A 19,386-nucleotide genomic window follows, 5' to 3' on the forward strand; every position below is an offset into this window, starting at 1 on the left:
AGAGGCTTTGGAGTATAACCTTTCTCCTGGAAGGTTAAATATTAGCAGCCAGCATAATTAATAACTCAATTCAGGATGGTGTGGGGGTTTCTAAAAGGCCAAGGAGGACACTGTCTCCAGCCCACTGCCCTGTGGGAACTGGTGTTGCTGGGAAAGACTGCAGGACCTTGGTGGCAGTGTTGTCACCACAGCAGTGTTTCCCATGTTCAGAACAGCCTCAGATGCTGTTATTCAGCTCTCTTTGGTCCCTTGGACTTCCTCCACCCTAACAGTGCTGTTTTTCTCTTTGCAGGCGGTTGCCCTGCATGCATCTCTTTCACCAAGTGTGTGTGGACCAGTGGCTGGCCACCAGCAAGAAGTGCCCGATCTGCAGGGTGGACATTGAAACACAGCTTGGCTCGGACAGCTGAAAAGACTAGCTGGACACACCATTTTCCTTACCAGGTCGTATGGCCATAAACCCTTGCAGCAAAATTTTTTGCCTTCTGAGCCATTTGATTGAGAGGGGAAGTCTGCAGGCACGTTAGTGAGGTGAAGGAGGTGGTGATACAATATCTAGCAGTAGGAGATGTTGCACATATATGCAGGATACAGGCCCAGTGAAAGGGAGCTGGCATTCCCGGAGCTCAGAGACCCCGTGCTGCAGAAGATTTTAGTGTTGAATATGAAGGAACTAGTTGTGGTAGTCCGGCCTGTCAATCCTGCTTTTCATGGGGATTGTATATATACCTCTCAAATATGTAGAAACATGTTAGGGGTCCTTTAGCTATTTCTATGGATGGCAGCTGGAGCATGTTAGCTTAAGAAATGTTGTGTTTGATGCCCTACTCATCTTGTGGTGGACATGTTGCTGTTACCTAATTTGCACCAAATATTTTTTCATAGATTCCTTATTTTGGTGCCTGATTAATACATTGCAGAGGGGGAATAAAGAGGTCAAACTTTCCCATCCTCTGGGTGGGAGAAAGAGGAGAAAAAGCAAAATCCTGTTTACAGTCAGAAGGGTTTGTGCTCTTTGCCTCAGCCGCGTGTGCTTCTTTCCCTGGCATTTACAGTGTGTTGCAAATTTAGAGAAGCTTAACAAAAATAAAAATTGGGGATAAAATGAACGAAGCAATAGGGAAAAGCTTCGTTCCTGCTTGTCTGCTGGTGCTGGACACTTTCTGTAGCAGCACAGTATTTGAGTAGATGCTGTTTCTTTGCTTTCTGTATTTTAACAAAGTAGCTTGTCATATCAAAATCCAAGGAAGTTCTGTCTATATGATTGCAATTGTCCGTGATGCTTTCTTCTGTGAGCTGTGCGGCTGGGCTGGCTTTGCCAGCACCACTCCAAAATGATGGTGATGGTTACGGGAGTCGGCGCCTACCGCTGTTCTTTGGGGTGTAATTACCCTCGAGAGAGGTGCGAAATGTCGACTCTTCTCCCGCGGCAAAAGCATCTCTCGGTAACGGGACGGAAGAAAACTCGATGCTCACAAGACACTGCTGAGACCACGAGCCCTTGGGCTCGGGAGGGGAAAGCAGGGCGGAGGTGGGGCTGCCGTGACCTGCCCCAGTTCAGGCTGTCTCCACCCGGAGTAATCAGCGGTTGTTAAAACGAAACTTAATCACATTAACACTCAAAGCAGAATTAAGAGGTGGTACCCTAAGGGGTGAGCTGTTGTGATCCATGCTCCCCCTGAAAAAAAGCACGTCAACCGCAGGGATTGGGTGGAAAATCCTCGGGAAAACCGACATTCACAACCAAAACCTGTAGTTTTCTTTTTTTTTTTTTTTTTTTCTTTCTTTCATACTAAGGGAGAAAGGAGCTGCAGAGGAGCAGCAGGGGAATTAGAAACATAATCTATTGAAAATGCTGGTGTGGTGGGAATGATTTCTGGCTCCCCTGAGCATCTGTTTCGCTGGAGAGAAATGCTCTCCCAAGTCGATTCAATCATAAACTATCATCTGAGAAACTGCAAGGTTCTCATGAGCTGTAACTGGAAAACACCAACCTCAGAGGCACACAGAGATTTCCTTTTTTTCCCAGTGAGAGAGGGGAGAGAAGGAGGGAAACCCCATGTGAGGGTGCATGAGCCTCTCTCATTGTGTGCCCATGCAGGTGGGAGGGAGTGGAAGGGGACAAACGGTGACATATAGAGAAGACATAAGGGAGAAATTCTTGGCTATGAGGATGGGGAAGCCCTGGCACAGGCTGCCCAGAGAACCCTGGAAGTGTTCAGGGATCACGACTGCAGTGACCTGGTGTAGTGGAAGGTGTCCCTGCCCATGGTGGGGGGGTTTGGAACAAGATGAGCTTTAAGGTCCCTCCCAAACCCAAACCCAAACCCAAACCCAAACCCAAACCCAAACCCAAACCCAAACCCAAACCCAAACCATTCCATGACTTTATAACACATTTGCCACCCAGCACAACTGACAGCTTCTTCGGGAATATGGTGGTCCCAGTCCTGATGTCCTTGGGTCAAGGAGTGGCCCATGGATACCTATGGGTCTCCATCAGCATTGAAGCAGCATTACAAATAATACTAATAATACTAATACCATGACAAGCAAAGCAAGGCTTTGGTGGTAAAATACACTCTGGGCAGGTTTGATCTGCCCAGGTGTGACCTGGAGGGGGGAAGCAGGGAGAGTAACAGGGGGGATTGATACCCCCACTGGATGGGGAGGGAATGAAGAACGCTTCTGGATCGTTTGTTTTCTTTTAAAGCCTATGAGAAAGTGTTACTATTTGCCTAATAAACAAGCACAGTTTTTAAAAAAAAAATTTAAAAATCGATCAAGCTTAAAAAAAAAAACCACAAAAAACCAAACAAAACAAAAAAACAAACAAACCTTTGGTGAAGAAAAGCACCAAACTCCCATGGTCTTGTGAGAATGACTGATCCCAAGGTGTGTGCGAATTTACAGTGTCTGGAGTTGTATCGGTGTGTCAGGTTCCTTTGCGTTTAAATAATTTGTACAAGTAGGTTGCGAGTTAGGAGGAGTTTAAAAACAAATCAAAAAGAACATCAACAACAACAACAACAAAAGTCTAGAAACAAAACATCAATAGTTTACAGGGTTTTGTGAGTTTAAATGCCTTATATTTAACAATCATAATTTATGACTAACTTGTAGATATTGTGGGTTCTTATTTAATTATTTTTATAGTTGTTTTTTTGCATTTTTAATTATAATTTATTTATTTAGAAATTACTACTAATTTTTTTTATTACTCCTATTACCTCATTTTTGCATTGTTTCTGGGAATGGAATGCTTTGCATGCATCGGTACTTAAAATAAAATTAAACAGGGGATGTGGGGGGTAATGCTTATCTTGTCAAAAACAAAAAAACAAAAAAAAAAAAGAGAAAAAAATCAGGGTGTGTGATTACAAACTGTATTACTGTGGTGCTGTTACCTTGGATACATTCCATAAAAATGCAAACCTTTGATTCTGTATGCTGTGACATAGTGGAAAACTGCAATATAGTGACTGTGTTTAGCACATATATATGAATATTATTTGCACTCATAATCAAACTCTGGTGATCCTTTCACTTGTGTCCTTGCGCATTGAAGGCGGTTAACGATGCTCTGCATAAAACCAAAATGTTTTGGTTGTTTCCTGGTACTGCCCTGTCCCTGACGCCTCTGGTGATGCTGCTGCTGCTGCTTGTGTGACCCTGCAATAACACCCAGCAGGCCTCCGCTGCAAGACTGTGCTTGGAGCAATGCATGCCTTTACTGCAAGACTGCAAATTGTGTCAAAAGCTGAGGAAGGACGCCCAGGTGTGGTGGCTCTGTAATTTTTGGCGTCTATCAGTGCTTGGTTTGGCTCTTTTCACCCTCTGTGTGTGCGCCCATCTGGGATGAAAGAGGCAGTAGGGTGAGCCTGAGCTTGGGGGCAACGTAACTGCAGGATTCAGTGCAGTTTTTAGGGGTTGACTTCTTTACTCAGAGGCTAGGAAGGCTCTGGCACAGGTTTCCCAGAGCAGCTGTGTCTGCTCCAACCCTGGCAGTGTCCAAGCCCAGGCTTGGAGCAGCCTGGGATAGTGGAAGGTGTCCCTGCCCGTGGTAGAGGTTGGAACGAGATGAGCTTTAAGGTCCCTTCCAGCCCGAACCATTCTGTGATCCTGTGACACCATGTCCAGCTGAGAGTGGTTGGGATGGACATGGGATCCATTTGCCATCTCTTTGCAACGCCTGCCACGAGCTCTGGCTGTAACCCAGCTCTGAGACATGCATGCAGCAGAAGTGCTTAACACTGATTTTGACCAGTTCGTTTCATCCCTCCTGTACAGGAGGGAAACTCAATTTGGAGATTTTTAATCCAGTGTAGAGCTGGGACCAGCCCCAGAGCCCTCCTGTCCCCAGGAAGGGGGTCAGCCCCAAACTAACATGGCCAAGCATCCCCATCCTGCCATGGCTGCTCTGCTCTTGCAATGTGTTGCCCTTTCCCTGAAGGCTCCTGAGTACCACGTGTTCCAGCTTTGCCAGAAGGTTAGAGAACCTTTGATAGCATTTTAAGCTTTAAGCCATAACCATGCTTGGTCAGTGCAGACATTCAGCCGTGTACAGACAGAAGTGGGGTTTGATGCATGTGCTCAGCCAGTAGCCATCCTCCCCACAAAAAGGCTTTGGATGAAATTCTCAGTTGGGTTAGAAAAGGCACAAAATCACAGTACCTTAATTCTTTTCTCTCTGTCCCTTCAGGGTGCTGCGCTGCTTTGTTGACTTTGCCTTACCCCGGGTTTTAAACCTGTCTGTGTTTTTTACCTTGCTGCTCTGTAACACTCCTCCCCTGTAGCCTGGAGCTGTGATTTTGAGCTGTGTGGGGACAGGGGGGTTGGTTGTCCTCCCCCTCAAAGTCACTGCAAGAGGGATAAGCAAAACAAGGAGCAAGTAAACAAAACCCCCTCTCCTTTAATGACCCGGGCAGGTGAAAGGATCACCCACATTTTTGTATTCCTACTGCTGTTCTGTTGTGCTGTGCAACATTTTGCTACATAGACTATTTTATAGAAGAAAGCTAGAAAAATATTTATTATTAATATTAAAGCAATAGTGCATTGAAGAAATGGAAAGACATTAGAAATTGTGTAAATGCTTAGATTCACTTTTGGTGGATTTTTTGTACTTTATTTATAACTAATAAAACAAACTGCATTGCTAACTATAAACCTGTGCCACGCAGAAGCCACCTGGCAAGGGCGATCACTTGGTCTTTATTTTCTGCTCATTTCGTGTTTCTTTGGGTTGGAATCAATTCTCCTTTCATTGCTTGTGTCTTTGATGTGCAGGAGAACCACTGCTGGGGTATAAAATACTCTGCCCATCTGGTGTGCAGAGGTTGCTGGTGGATAAGCCCCATGGCAGAGGTGAGGTGAGGCTCTCCACACTGGGCACGTTGCTGTGCATGATGGCCTGTGGCAACAGGTTGGTGATCAGGTACCAAAACTGCTTTCTAGAATTTCAGAAAGTTGCCTATTAAAGAGAGATTTCTCCTCTAAACACATCAGATGGTGCCTGTAAGGTATCTATTGCAGGCCTTGCAGAGGTATCAACAAGTTCTCCCACCCTCCTGGTGAAGGATTTTCTTCTTCATGGGTCTCTAGTTTAATAACTACAGAATGGGAAACCGATGGATGAAAAAAAATCCCAAACCCTGCAAACTAATATAGGTACATTTGAAGGTATTTTCAGTCTTTTTTACTACCCATTGTAGAATCCAATGGGTCATACATCCAATTTTGCATCCTGCAAAATCCATTCTGCAGGTCCTCCTGTGCTTTTATTTTCCCCCACAACAAATGGTGCCAGTCTCTGCTCCTGCCCACTCTTGAATTCAGCTGCTCCTCCTGAAAAGCTGAGACCAGTGCCTAGCTTTGACTGTGTGATTAGACTAAATAAGCCTTGGAGACAAGTGGCTGCTGATCCTAGAGATTTGGTTCCTGTAGCTGGAAGGAGCTGCCAGCTCCTCCAGCATCCATCAAAAGCTGCATAAGGGATGAACCGTGTTCACACAACACGAAGCTCTTGTGACAGGAGGTTTTTAGAAACTCAGAAAACAGAAAACAGGTTGAAAGTGGCCCGCTGGTCCAGCTGGTGAAAATCTCAGTTTCTCGCTAAGATCCTGCTGATGTCCTTTGAAAGGGTGACGGTGCCGAGAGAGGTGGTGCAGATGGCAATCGGGTTTGTTTTGGAACTGGAGCAGCAAACGAGCTGCCACAATCTGATAACAGCCCTGCTGAGCACAGTGCCTGCCTGGGGAGGGAGAGGAGCTGTGCTCATCACGGCACAGCAGCACGGACCGAGGTGCAACATCTTTATTCACCACCAGCATCTGCTCTGGCAACAGCTGCCCAGGGTCGGGAAGCTTAGCCCTTATTGGTGTTTTGTGGTGTCTAAATCTGCAGCTGGCCCACAGGTTGCAGCTCAGAGCTGTACAACTCCACTAATAATTTTCGTTTGTTTGTTTTTGTTTTTGGTTTTTTTGTTTGTTTGTTTGTTTGGGTTTTTTTACCACTTTTCTAGTTCAGAATGGACCACTAGACATAAGAAAGGGGCAAGGGAGATTATAAGATATTTTCTACATACAGAATATAAGATACTTCACGTCTCTCAGTCATTCCCCCCTCATGAACCTAAGGTTCATGCAGGCATATGATGCTACCAAAAATGCTTAGCAACAATTTCATAGAGATTTGCAAATAATTCTCGGTGTCCTGCACCAAGAGGCAACTGGTCCTTCAGCATGAAATGCTATTAAGTACTCCTTCTTTATGCTTGTTTTCACTGGCAGCATCCAAGTGCTTTAGTAAACCTAAATTTAATTAACACAGAACTTCATCAGAGTCCCAAAACAGTGGAGAACACCAGTACAATAGGACAGCCAGGTTTTAAAGACTCACACTGAGTACTACCAATCTTGTCCTTTCCTCTTGCTTCTTCTTTACATTGCTGTTTTAGGATGAAGGAATGAGCATTAAAATGCCACAAATTAGGAAATAAAGTGGAAAAAAAAGAAGAGAGAGGTTAGTGGTGGGAGCAGGAGCCTTGTATCTGCCCACATACCAGCTTTGGGATGCTTGGCCTCCACAGGAAAAGATTGACTAAGTCCTGCAAAAAAGCACAGAACTAGGAAAATTTTGGCTTTTCTCCTCCCTAGATCTCCACTTGGCCAAGAATGTGTTGAATTTAGCTGCTTAATGCAAATCCAGCTGTTGGAAAAACTCCACTCTTGCCTTATTACTTCTGTAGCATTAGTTGTTGTAGCAACAGAGGGATTCCCCAGAGCCAGGGTGGAGCTGAGCTTTGCACTGAGGAGGGGCTTGTTTGAAGTCTTTAGTGGAAAAAAAGCAGAGTTCTTTCATGCTTTGCCAAAATTGCCTTCCTGCTAGGCAGTGAGGGTGCTGACCCTCTACCAGCAAACTCTCCTTTGGCCCTTTTCAAGGCAGCTTTCCTGGAGCTTTTGTGTTGAATAAGCCTGTCCAGGGATGGCAAGTGGCCTTGATGACAGCCTAGGTACCTACAAACCCATCTCTCACCTACACAGTGATTTGGTCACCCTGAAGAGATTAATTCCTGCTTCAGCTGTGCCTCAACCCATGGTTCTAGTCACTTTCTCCCCGTGATTCCTCCCAGACATGAGCACGTCTCACATGCAGGGTAAGGATTTCTCTTTCCTCGCCCCAGGAAGGGGTGGTGTGTGGGTCAGGAGCTGCCCCACTGTTCCCTAGGGCTGGAATCATAGAATCATCATGGAATCATAGAATCTTCATGGGATCACAGAATGGTTTGGGCTGGAAGAGACCTCAGAGATTCAGTTCGCTCCCCCTGCCATGAGCAGGGACACCTTCCAGTAGAACAGGTTGCTCTCAACCCCATCCAACCTGGCCTTGGAAACAAGCACCAGTGCAGTGAGTTTGCCCAGGGGATGGCAGGGGTTAAAGTGGTGCTCTAAAACCAGCTTCCCCAGCACCCTGTACCAGCTGGAAATGCTGGGATTGCAGCACTGTACTGGGACAAACTCCTATTCCACTGCATCACATATTTGTGTAAAAAGAAGCCAAAGCTCTTGACAGGACAGTTTTTTTTTCACAGTGCTGGTTACACTTGTGTGGGAGGGAATGCAGGAAGATGAAAAGCCTGACCCTCACTTTGCTTCAAACACCTACTTGGGGGACTGCAATGACACTGCACAAGAACTGCAAACCCAGATGCACCAGACTCCACCCATGGGACCCCCTGGGTATCCAGGGAGTCTGAACTCTATCCCAGCAGGGTCCCAGGGATGCAATCACTCCCTAGCCCTCCTAAGGGCTGTTCTGCTGAGTTCCTTGCTCAGGGCTAGGCAGCACCAGTCTGCTATGAGGAGGGAGAGCACAGCCAGGGAAGGCTGCTATTATTATTCCTCTCAGTGAGTAGCTGATCACTGATGAGGTTGATTAGTGGGCTCATTTAAGCAACTTGCTCTGCTCCAAAACCATCAGTTACCATAAAGATTTCTAAAATGAATTAGTCTGGGCTATTATTTGTGAGCTGGCACAGACAATCATGATATAAGGTCAAGTCTCCTTGATGGTGCTTGCTGTGGGAAACAGAAATCCAGAACTTCTCTGGAAGGGTTTTGGTGGGTTAGTAGCTTTCAAATACCTCTGAGCAATCGACAGCATCTCTAAGATGCTTCTAACTCCCGTCTCAGCATCACCAGCCTTTGCTGGGCCTCCTTTGCCCATGAGCACTGAGTGACTGAGCAGTAGGACCAGCAGAAGAATCATCCTCAGCCCAGGAACTGGTGGGGTGGGTGGGATTTTCAAGCCTGCTCTTGACCCATTTGATCCCTATTCATACAAAGTTCTTGTCTAAAAGCAGCTTCTGAGAGAGGGAATGCCCTCTCCAGGATGGACCAGGAGGAACCCAGGGCTCAAACACCTCCTTTTCTCCTCCTGAGGATGTGCCCTGCTGCTTTGCTCCCTAGAGAGAGAGACAGAGCTCCAGGAGCAATGATCTAGGAACAGATTCTCTTGTTGGTACCTGTAGAGATGTGAGTGCCTGGGAAGAGCTCACTGGCAGGAGCACTGGCCCTCACTGCCTCCGGGAAATCCCTTCTCGGCCACAGAAAAAGACAAAACAGAAATCCTTATTAAAGGAAAAAAAAACGAGTTAAAATGAATGGCAGTTGCTCTGAAACAGAGCTGGTATTCAGACCATGTAGGGTAAGATTATCCTGAGTCAGCTTTGAATATAGTTAGCACAGCTTCCTTGCTGTGGAATTGATTATCTGGAAGGTCTTTTGCACTGCCAGCTGTAACCATAGATCTCAGCTCTTGGCAGAGTTGTAGGAATTCAGCCAGGGAGCAGAGTCTGCCCTGGGGGGGAAAAAAGCCCACGGGATGGAAAACACCACCCAGATCCCACTGCTTGAGACTTGGCTGGGTGGATGCAGATGCTCCCCAAACTCCCCATGGAAAGTCCTCCTGTGCCTGCTGTTTTTGGATGTGGTGCCCTCTGGAGATGTGCATATGTGTGTATGGATATGCAGAGCTTGCAGTTGCCAGAAGTGGGAAAAAACTGGGATCTCCAAGCTCAGTTTTCTTAAATAAATGTGTCTCAATTTTCTTATGCTCATCTAAAAGTGGTGCCTATCAGTGGAGTAGGTCAGTGGGTTTTCACAGCCCTGTGAAGGCGTAACACTGAAAGCAGAAACACCTGAGCTGGTGAAGGATAGTTTATATCTCTGCTGATTGTAGCTTTTAATCATAAGTAAGCAATAAGTGTGTTTATTTAATTCACAGTTTCATATTCACTTAAAAAAAAAAAAAAAGCAGCATTACTTTTACAAAATGTTAACCCGGGAAGAACGCCTCGCTACTAAAAACCTCTCAATACAAAAGGCGATGCATTAAAAAGCAAAATGCAATATAAAACAGTATAACGAGAAAAAAAACAAAACAAAATGTGCATACTGAAGGGACCCTCCTCAGTACCTAGGGAAAAGGTCCCTACAGATTAACCCATCCCCTCGGTTTTCATCCAGCCACTTCCCACAGGGAAATATGGTGGTGACACCAGTGGCCGAGTTGGTGATCTCCACCCTCTCCACCAGCCAGCCCGGAGCCAGGCCGCTGTTGTCATGCTCGATCCGGACCTTTTTCAGCTCCCCCATGTCCAGCGTTTCCAGGTAGAACCTGTTGGTTTTGCCTCGCTCGAAGAGGTTCCTGAACTTGTGCCTGAGCGCGCGCCGTCCCGAGTCCCCGTTGAGGCCGTAGATGGTGATGAAGACGTTGGCGTCGGTGCCCGCGCCCTTCTCGCAGCCCGTCACCACGATGGTCTCGTATTTGACTGGCACCAAGCTCCGGGCTTTGCTGGCGAAGCTCTCGGTGACCTTGGCACACTCGAAGACTTTGTAGTCTCGCCTCTTGTATCGCAGAGGGATTTTCGCGTTGCACCGGAAGAAATACCTGCCACGGGGGGATGGGAGCCGGGTTAAGGGTGGACGCTTTGTGGGGAAAGTGTTGCAGAATTGTGGAATTGTTTATGCTGAGAAACCTTCTAAGATCATTGAGTCAAACTGCTACCCCAGCGCTGCCAAGGCCAACACTGACCCATGTCCCCAAGTGTCACATCCACACGGCTTTTAAGTCCCTCCAGGGATGGGGACTGCACCACTGCGCTGGGCAGCTGTGCCAGGGCTGGACAGCTCTTTCAGTGAAGAAATTCTCCCTAATATCCAATCTAAACCTTCCCCTGGCCCAGCCTGAGGCCGTTCCCTCTCCTCCTGTCCCTGTTCCCTGGGATAAGATCCCAAATCCCCCCCGGCTGTCCCCTCCTGTCAGGGAGTTGTGCAGAGCCACAAGGTCCCCCCTGAGCCTCCTTTTCTCCAGGCTGAGCCCCTTTCCAGCTCCCTCAGCCTCTCCTGGGGCTCCAGCCCCTTCCCCAGCTCCGTTCCCTGCCCTGGACACGCTCCAGCCCCTCGGTGTCTCTCTTGTCCTGAGGGGCCCAGAGCTGTCCCCAGCACTGCAGGTGTCCCAGCAGTGCCAGCACAGGGGACAGCGCTGCCCTGGGGCTGTGGCCACATTGTTGGTACAAACATGGAGCCAGCAAGTTAGGGAGTTTGCATTCTACTAAACTGCCCAATAACAGTGCTGTTTCAGCATCTTTCCCTCTATGTACTAGTACTTGAATATTTCTCTAGAAAGAGAGCTGTGATGGAACTTTGCAACTGGAAAAATCTGACCTCTCCCTGCACAGCTACAGGCACACTGCACATGGGAAGGATGTCTGTGGCTCTTGCCACCTCTTTATCCTGTGCAATGGCATGTCCAGTTCCAAACCCACCAAGGCAGGACAAGCAGTCAGAGCCAGAGCTAAAGCAGGACAAAGGACATAAAAAAAGGAAAGGGAAAGATGCAGAAGGTTTAAATCTCCCTTTTCCATTCTAGATCAGCCGTCTCATCCTTAGCAGGGGAAAAAAGAAGTTGTAACACAGAAATGATAGGTACCAGATGCTGACAGCCCTTGTCTCTGCAGTGCTGTCTCTGGTGATGTGCGGGGAACACCGAGCACATCCATAAATTACCTCGTGGCTGGCACTCAGCCAGGGGCTGGAGCACTCTGCTTTTAATGATGTATTTCATTTCCAATGATGCAGATCAGTTCCAAGTGAGCTTTTCCCCCTTCCCCCACCTTCACTGAACTGCAGCAGGTCCTCCTGAATGGAGTGTGGCTGGATTGCAGTGCATGCGTGTGTGTGCAAAATAATCACCTGGAGGAAGGGTTACTGTGACTCCAGCTGTGTGGCATTCCTTAAACACTTCCTACACTCTTGGCATTTTCTGTAGCTAAAGAGAAGCACACATTCCCTGGGAAGAAGCTTTCTGGATGAGAACTTGCAGGGGGAAACAAACTTTTAGGCTCAGGGACAGAAAAACTGCATGAGGCTGTGACGGAGAGGATGCCCAATGCTGCAGATGGATGTCCTCAGCTGTGTAATATCTCATGGTCTGGAAGTAAAATGGTGCATACTAATCTTTACAAGGGGCAAAGAGAAAAAAGATGACCTTTGTAGCCCCAGAATGTGCAAAGAAAATCTTTAAATACAACTTTTTTACATACTAAGAAGTACTACCATCACAGTAAAATTCAAAACTATTGCTGCAACAATCTGGTAACTCTTTTAATTTGATCCTTGGTTTGTCTAGGTAGGTTTTTTGATATTTGGGATGAGTAATACCTTAAGTGACAACTTGTTCTTGTGGTTGGTGCACGCTCTCCAGTTGCTCGTATGCACAGCAAACACCACTGTAAAATGCTGCATCTGCAGAGCTGGAGCCCTGCTCCAGTGCAAGGACAGACTAGAGGCTCTACCCATACCTTCTGGCTGCCCTCTTTAATTTAAAACAATCTTTAAAAAGTGGGATTTTTATGAGGAAACCTTTGGCCCCTTCACAGCACACGGTCCCAGCAGTTTCAGCATGCTCCCAGTGAGTTCAGTGCACGGATCTGATTGCACAGCTGGACTTCGAGGGTTCCAGGCTTTTCCCCACCAGGAGAAAAGAACATGTTTTAGTATGCAATTGACTGAGTTTTCATTCAGCAAATATTATTAAGGCTCTTCAGCTGGCTGATTAATTTGCTAGGAGAGACTCTTAGCTTCTTAAAAAAAAAAAAGCACCACTTCAAGGATTTCTTCTTAAACACTCAATTGTCTCAGCTGGAACAAACTCCTTGTAGTTAAATTCTTTAGCAGCAATGGAAATATCGTGGAGAAGAAAAGAAATCCACAATTAATGTTGTGGATTGTTTTACTGAAGTGCAGTTTGTTCTGCAAATGGGTGACCTCCTCTGTTCCTGTGGGATCTGCTCCCCTTCCAAAGATGGGATTCAGATCCAAGTGTGTATGACCTGACCATGCTCAGGGCTCTTCAGGTATGGTTGAGCTGCATGATTGCAACCTTTCCAGTCATGTGTGGCCTTTTGGACCAGACCAGAAGGATCTCTTATCCAAACTGGTCTGAATCAGAGGCTCAGGCTTTGTCTTACTTTCGTTACTAAGAACTCTTTCACAAGGCTTACTTAAAGACCAGTCCCTGCAGAGCATTCTACAAACTCCTTGAATTTCCAATACTCTGTTATTTTCCATAAGTTGAGACATCAGTTCATCCTGGCTCTGAGATTCACTCCAGCCAACTTTTTATAAAGTTACCTGCACATGCAAATACCCTCTCTAACAACTCAGAAATTGAGCGGGTAAGTCAGACAAGGACGTTCTGGACCTGACACACCAAAGTACATAACAGAAAATAAGACTTTTTGTTATTTCTTAAACCTGAAATGCTTCAGGAGGATGTGTGCAGAGCTGCTCAGCTCCCCCACGCCCTCCCAGGGCATCTCCTTGAGGGTTGAAGGGCACTTACTTGTTGCAAAGCTCCATCTCTGTCACGATAATCTCCTGGACGTGCCAGAAGACATCAGCTTTTGCAGATGACTTCTTCCCATCTTTTGGGCAGTGACCAACACAGATGGCTGCAATGTCACCAACATTCTTTGAAGAAAACTGGAATGTGTCTGTTGCTCCCCTACAGGAAACAGGGAGCAGTTTCAGCATCCTGGAGGCTGCCAGTGACTTCCCTCATATGGACATTAAGTAATTAGCACATGGCTATGGAAGATAGAAGATAAGCCTTCATTTACAGTCATTTGATTTAACCTACAATCATTCGACACAAAGTATAATTTCCATATTTAAATTTAGTATTTTCTCTGATTAGGGGTGACACTTTAAATTGTTGCCACTAGGACTTTCTAGGATAAACTTGAGCTGTTCCACATACAAAATCAATTTGCCTCATTATAGATAAAGCTAAAGAATGACTAATTTCCCCTCCAGCACTTATTCATTCATTCTTGACAGATACTGTATCTGTTACACATCTACCCACCATAGCTGTTTTAAATTTGCTAGTTGAGCCACCCTTCCTGAAGCTCAGATTGGAAATAGTTTACAGAAACAATTAAATCACAGAATCTCAGAATGGTTTGGGTTGAAAAAGACCCTGAAGATCATCTAATTCCAACCTCCTGCCATGGGCAGGCATGATGGATTTCTGTCAAAGTGTTGACTGGATCCCTGTTGTGTTCCCTGAGTATCTGCTGGGTTTATTTGCTTGGACTGGCCCTTGGTGCCTCCAAGGACAGACTGTGCCTAGTGGAGAGTGGTGTCTAACTCCTCCATAGGCACCATCAGCTCAGGAAGCTCCTCCTGATCTTTCAAATTTCATGTGATATCTCAGGCAGTCATATTACAATCCATTAGCCATAATTTCACCTTCTTTTACCAGAAAAAAAAACCTTTCCTCCCTGTAAAGCAACAGAACATCAGCAGTGACTTTGGTGAGGTCCCCATGTCCTAAGGGTGTGCCGTGTCCTTAAACAAGCAGAAAGCCCTGCTGACACCTGGAGCACTTTGGTCCCACGTGGGAGAAGGAATATGCCCCATGTTCCATGGATGTGCTTCCAGCAGGAGGCTGATTCCTGCCTTCCCTCACCCGACAGTGATCTCTTATCCCCCAGATCCGTCTGCAAAGTCAAATCCGAGCAGCTCTGACAACATCTAGCCTCCAACTATTATTACTTTCTCTCTGATTCCCACTGCCAGTGAGATGCTGTGAAAAGAACTGAAACCACCTCCAGCTTCCTTCTGCTCCTCCCAGCTCAAAAACCACACAGCCTCCCTGGGAGCTTGCCAGGAGCCTCTTTGTATGCAGTGATACAAAAGGACACACACACATGCAAAATCTACATTTCCTTCTACCAAATGCCTTTTTCTCGTTGTTCTAAAACCTACTCTGTGACTGCCCACCAGAAACTCCTCTGATACCTTCCCTGTAATCCAAGTGGGAAGCCATCAGGCTTTTTGGAAGGGGGGTGAGAAGCAGCATGGCACAAACACAGCAAGAAGAGGTGGCATTTGTGGAGGACACACAACGGGTGGGGAGCTCCTCTGGCCCACCATCCTGCTTACTACCTTTCAAATCTCCTTTTCTTGGAGGAGTTTTCCATGAGGAATTCCTTTGAGCGGCCCATCTTCCCTTCTAGGATGATCCAGATGTTTTCCTTTGTATCTGCATCCTCTCTGTCGCTGGTTACTGTGACAATCTCATAGGCTTTAAAGCATAATTAACACACACGTTAAACAGAAAAGGAAGAGCAGATGGCCTGCAAGATCTCTTCATTTGACTGTCACTTTGCTTAAAAACCCCCTTCCTAATATTTATCACAGCCCACAAGACAGCAAGTATTTGCAAAATAAAGGTGGAAAACACTGAAATCTGTGGGACTTTTGACTTCTAAGTGGTTTGGGATAGAATACATGAAAAATATGAGTGCTGTTCAATTGGGTAGCAAGAATAGATGGAGTTATTCTTAGAATCACAGAATATTCTGTGTTGTAGGGACCCACAAGGATGATTGAGGTCATCTTGAACAAGCTCTGTCCAGCTCCATGCTGTGCTAAGCACTTCATCTGAAACACAGCCCAAATCCTCCAATCCTCCATCTTTTCTTTTCTTTTCTTTTCTTTTCTTTTCTTTTCTTTTCTTTTCTTTTCTTTTCTTTTCTTTTCTTTTCTTTTCTTTTCTTTTCTTTTCTTTTCTTTTCTTTTCTTTTCTTTTCTTTTCTTTTCTTTTCTTTTCTTTTCTTTTCTTTTCTTTTCTTTTCTTTTCTTTTCTTTTCTTTCTTTCTTTCTTTCTTTCTTTCTTTCTTTCTTTCTTTCTTTCTTTCTTTCTTTCTTTCTTTCTTTCTTTCTTTCTTTCTTTCTTTCTTTCTTTCTTTCTTTCTTTCTTTCTTTCTTTCTTTCTTTCTTTCTTTCTTTCTTTCTTTCTTTCTTTCCTTCTTTCCTTCTTTCCTTCTTTCCTTCTTTCCTTCTTTCCTTCTTTCTTTCCTTCTTTTTTTTCTGCCACTCTTCCTAGCAGGATGAGGGTGTCCATGCACCCAACAGGACGTGCTCAGATGCTGTGGTGGCCTGTAAGTGCTCAAAATGACAATTTTTTTTTTTCACAAGGCTGATTGTTTTTTCAGGGGCAGAGCACAATCACAGTGAAGTGATGTGAGTTTTGTCTCTCCAGGATTCTCCTGAAGAAGAGCACTGGTGCAGTAGCTCTTGAGATGGACTCTGCATATCATGAGTGTGGTTAAGTAACTCTTGTTGGCTGAATCACCCACCACATCAGACACCAGTGTAATTACCTTGGGCCCAGTGGGATTACCCAGAGCATATCCAGGGCTGTGGGCTGTAAAACTCAGCTGTCATGTTCAGCTGGGACACTTAAGCCTGTAGTCCAGAACCAGTTAAGGAGGAAGCTGGAACAATGTTACTTACCAAGCTTTAAGGACTGAACTTATTTTCCACTTCAAAGAATCAAGAACATTACTTCTAATGAGATCATATCCATGTGTTCTCATGGCTTACTGATGGGCTGAACCACTGCAGATGGGTACCTCCTAGCTTTCAACCCAGAATGAGATATTTTTCTTCCTCACAAACCCTGGTTTGTTTCTTTCTTATTGCGAAATTGCACTATTGAGCTAAAGTGTACATGAAATAACCCCTAAAGCCTGCGTGGGAACCTCCAGCTTGCAGGAGAGTTGTTCCTATGGCCTCTGAGGTCTCTCAGGAAATGACAGAAGAGCACTCCAAACTCACCAGTCCGTTCCTTCAGTTCCAGGATGTCGTTATTGGCACAGGCCAGCTCCCTGATGAGCTGCCCATCATCTTCACCTTTAGCCAGCCAGCGATCACACTGGAAGCGAAAGGTCTTGTCCATGGCAGAGTCCATCACATCAATGTATTCCAAGTGCCAGCCCGGGGCAATTCCTAGTAAAACAACAAAAATAAAACAAGGTTTGGGTGTTTGCACATAGGAGGTGAGGTACCTTTCCTTGGTAGGTCCACATTGTTGTTGTAAATCATAGAATCGAGGAATGGTTCAGGTTGGAAGGGACCTTTAAAAGTCAACTCTCCTTCAATGGGCAGGGACACCTTCCACTATCCCAGGCTGCTCCAAGCCTGTCCATCCTAGCCTTGGACACTTCTAGGCATGGGGCAGCCACAGCTTTTCTGGGCAATCTGTGCCAGAGCCTCACCACCCTCATTGTAAAAAATTCCTTCCTTTATATATCTAATCTAAATCGACACACTTCTAGTTTTAAACCACCCCTGTTGCCCTGCTAAAACATTTCTTGTAAGCACTGAGGCAGGGGATCTAAGGTCTCCTCTTTGGATTTGAAGTCAGAAGGCAAAGCACAGCTTCCTCCTTCCTCCTTCAGCCCTGCCAGCCAGCACACACAAGGAAACTGCCCATCCTTGCCAGGCAACGAGAGCAAATTAATGAGTGCTGGGACTGGGTGTGAAAACAGGACAGAGTAAAGTGATGGATGTTCCAGCACGGATGACCAAATCACTTTACATTTCCCTTGGGGCCTTCTGAGAAGCCATGGCACCTTTTTAGTTTGCTGCTTCATTTGTTTGGTTTGTTGTTTTTTTTTCCCATTGGAAAAGCAACTTGAAAATGAAGAAAGCAGCATTTGAGAATGTTTTCCTGATTTCTTTGTTAAAATCACAGGAGCACTTGTTGACCTCAGTGGGGACAGGAGGTTCTGACAGTTTTACTTTCAAGTCCTGCTATTAGTCAGACAAAAAAAGCTTATGTTCATGATGAGACATCTCTGTTCACTTATTATGTACATCCTGGAGAGATTATACAGCTCTTGCTCTTCCAGGAATTCACTGCCGTGTGCCTATTTCCTTCGTTTGCAAAAATTAATCCTCATTATCCTTGAATAGAAAATGATGGCACATTTTTGAGTTATGTCAACAAGTTATCCTTCTCCTGTGGACTGTGAGCCTCCACACCATGTGCTGGCAGTTCTGTACCAGCCTCACACCCATTGCTGTTTTGTACTTTGGCTGTTTGAATCTTCTCCAAGTTAGAAAATTAAACTGTGCACTATGCAGCACAGACCTCAACCAGCACCACCATTCACCCCTTAAATTTCGGGGGCACAGAACTGCAAAGTCATTGTGCCTGGAAGGTTCAGCTGTAAAACATCTTGCTTAGAGCAAACTCACCAAAACAGGTTCCTCAGGGCTGTGTGTGGCCAGGTTTTTAATATCTCCAAGGATGGAGATTCCACAGCCTTCTCTGGGTAGCCTGTGCCAGAGTTTGATCACCCGTGCAGAGGAAAAAAAAGCTTTCTTTTCTTATTTCAGTGGAATTTCCTGTATTTCAGCTTGAGCCCATTTATTCTTGTCCTGTCACTGGACACTGGTGAGAAGAGTTTGGTTCCATCTACATTAATTTAGGTTGCCCAGAGCAGCTGTGGCTGCCCCTGGATCCCTGGAAGTGTCCAAGGCCAAGCTGGATGGGGCTTGGAGCAACCTGGGATAGTAGAAAGTGTCCCTGCCCATGGCAGGGGGTAGGACACAAATTGTCTTTAAGGTCTCTTTCAACCTAAAGCATTCTGTGATTCTACAATTCTGTGAAGTTTTCCAGGGCTCCCACTGTGATTTAACTGGAGCAACTTGCTCTTTGGGGCTGTTTGGGAAATTTATTCTACACATGTTGGCAGTGACAGCTGTTAATCTTTTGGTAGGATCTTTTCCATTTAAGTTCAATGAACATCTCTGCAGGATATTCAGGAGGCTGTTCTGCTTCCATCAAAACTTCAGTGACAACAGTACAGCACGAAAGAAAGGAAACATATCTTCCTTCTGCAGTGAGAGATGTCAATGCCTGCAGACCACGATGGCATAAATTGTTGATCTCAGCCCAGCTTCCAGCAGTGAACAGGATGATGGGGTCAGTGCTAAGCAGAAAAGAGACTGGGTGAGATGCACACGCCTTCCTCCCTCTTCTCCAGCCTGCTGCCAGCAGCCACACTCACCAAGAAGCTGCAACAAAATCCTGCTCTTTCATCAGAGGCAGAGATGGGACAGACCTGGCTTTCCTGCAGATGTTGGAGTTGAGGACAAAGCCAGCTCCTCCCCAAAAAGATGCTTTTATCAGCTCTAGGCTATTTAAAGAGCAAGAGTTGAGCTCTGTCAGGGATCAACACTGAAAAGCAAATGCCAACAGGGCGTCCCTTACAGCACAAGGGTACATAAATCAAGGAGCTGGATGGACAGTCTTAGAAAAATGGTACAGCTGCCCCTAAACAACCTCCTGTCTGCTTTAAAGAAAAAAATATTTCTCTTCCTTCTCACTAGAATTTGCCTTTTTCTCATTTTTATTCCTGATTGTTAGTGACTTAGATTATGAGACCTGTACAAGGATCCCTATAGGCTTTTAATTTCTAGGAGAAATAGCTCAGCCCAGGTGAAAGCTGTTCTGCACATG

General features: G+C 45.7%; 2 protein-coding genes across 5 annotated transcripts in view; one reads left to right on the top strand and one right to left on the bottom strand.

Annotated features, from left to right (window-relative positions):
• The window catches only part of ARK2C (arkadia (RNF111) C-terminal like ring finger ubiquitin ligase 2C), a 55,121-nt gene extending 49,952 nt beyond the window's left edge, over positions 1–5,169 (top strand). For all 4 annotated transcript variants that reach the window (XM_014894860.2, XM_088156027.1, XM_088156025.1 and 1 more), the window contains one exon: positions 293–5,169. In XM_014894860.2, coding sequence (XP_014750346.1) covers positions 293–410 — 118 coding nt within the window. In that variant the 3' untranslated portion in view covers positions 411–5,169. The remainder of the gene's footprint in view (positions 1–292) is intronic.
• A 4,550-nt stretch (positions 5,170–9,719) lies between these two features.
• Positions 9,720–19,386, bottom strand: part of LOXHD1 (lipoxygenase homology PLAT domains 1) — a 77,801-nt gene continuing 68,134 nt past the window's right edge. Inside the window, exons 22-25 of the mRNA XM_088156251.1 lie at positions 16,695–16,865; positions 15,018–15,156; positions 13,408–13,569; positions 9,720–10,452 (exon numbers count right to left, since the gene is read on the bottom strand). Coding sequence (XP_088012377.1) covers positions 9,972–10,452; positions 13,408–13,569; positions 15,018–15,156; positions 16,695–16,865 — 953 coding nt within the window. The 3' untranslated portion in view covers positions 9,720–9,971. The remainder of the gene's footprint in view (positions 10,453–13,407; positions 13,570–15,017; positions 15,157–16,694; positions 16,866–19,386) is intronic.

The sequence above is a fragment of the Sturnus vulgaris genome, chromosome Z (genome assembly GCF_052056855.1).
Source record: "Sturnus vulgaris isolate bStuVul1 chromosome Z, bStuVul1.hap1, whole genome shotgun sequence".
Lineage (NCBI taxonomy): Eukaryota > Metazoa > Chordata > Aves > Passeriformes > Sturnidae > Sturnus > Sturnus vulgaris.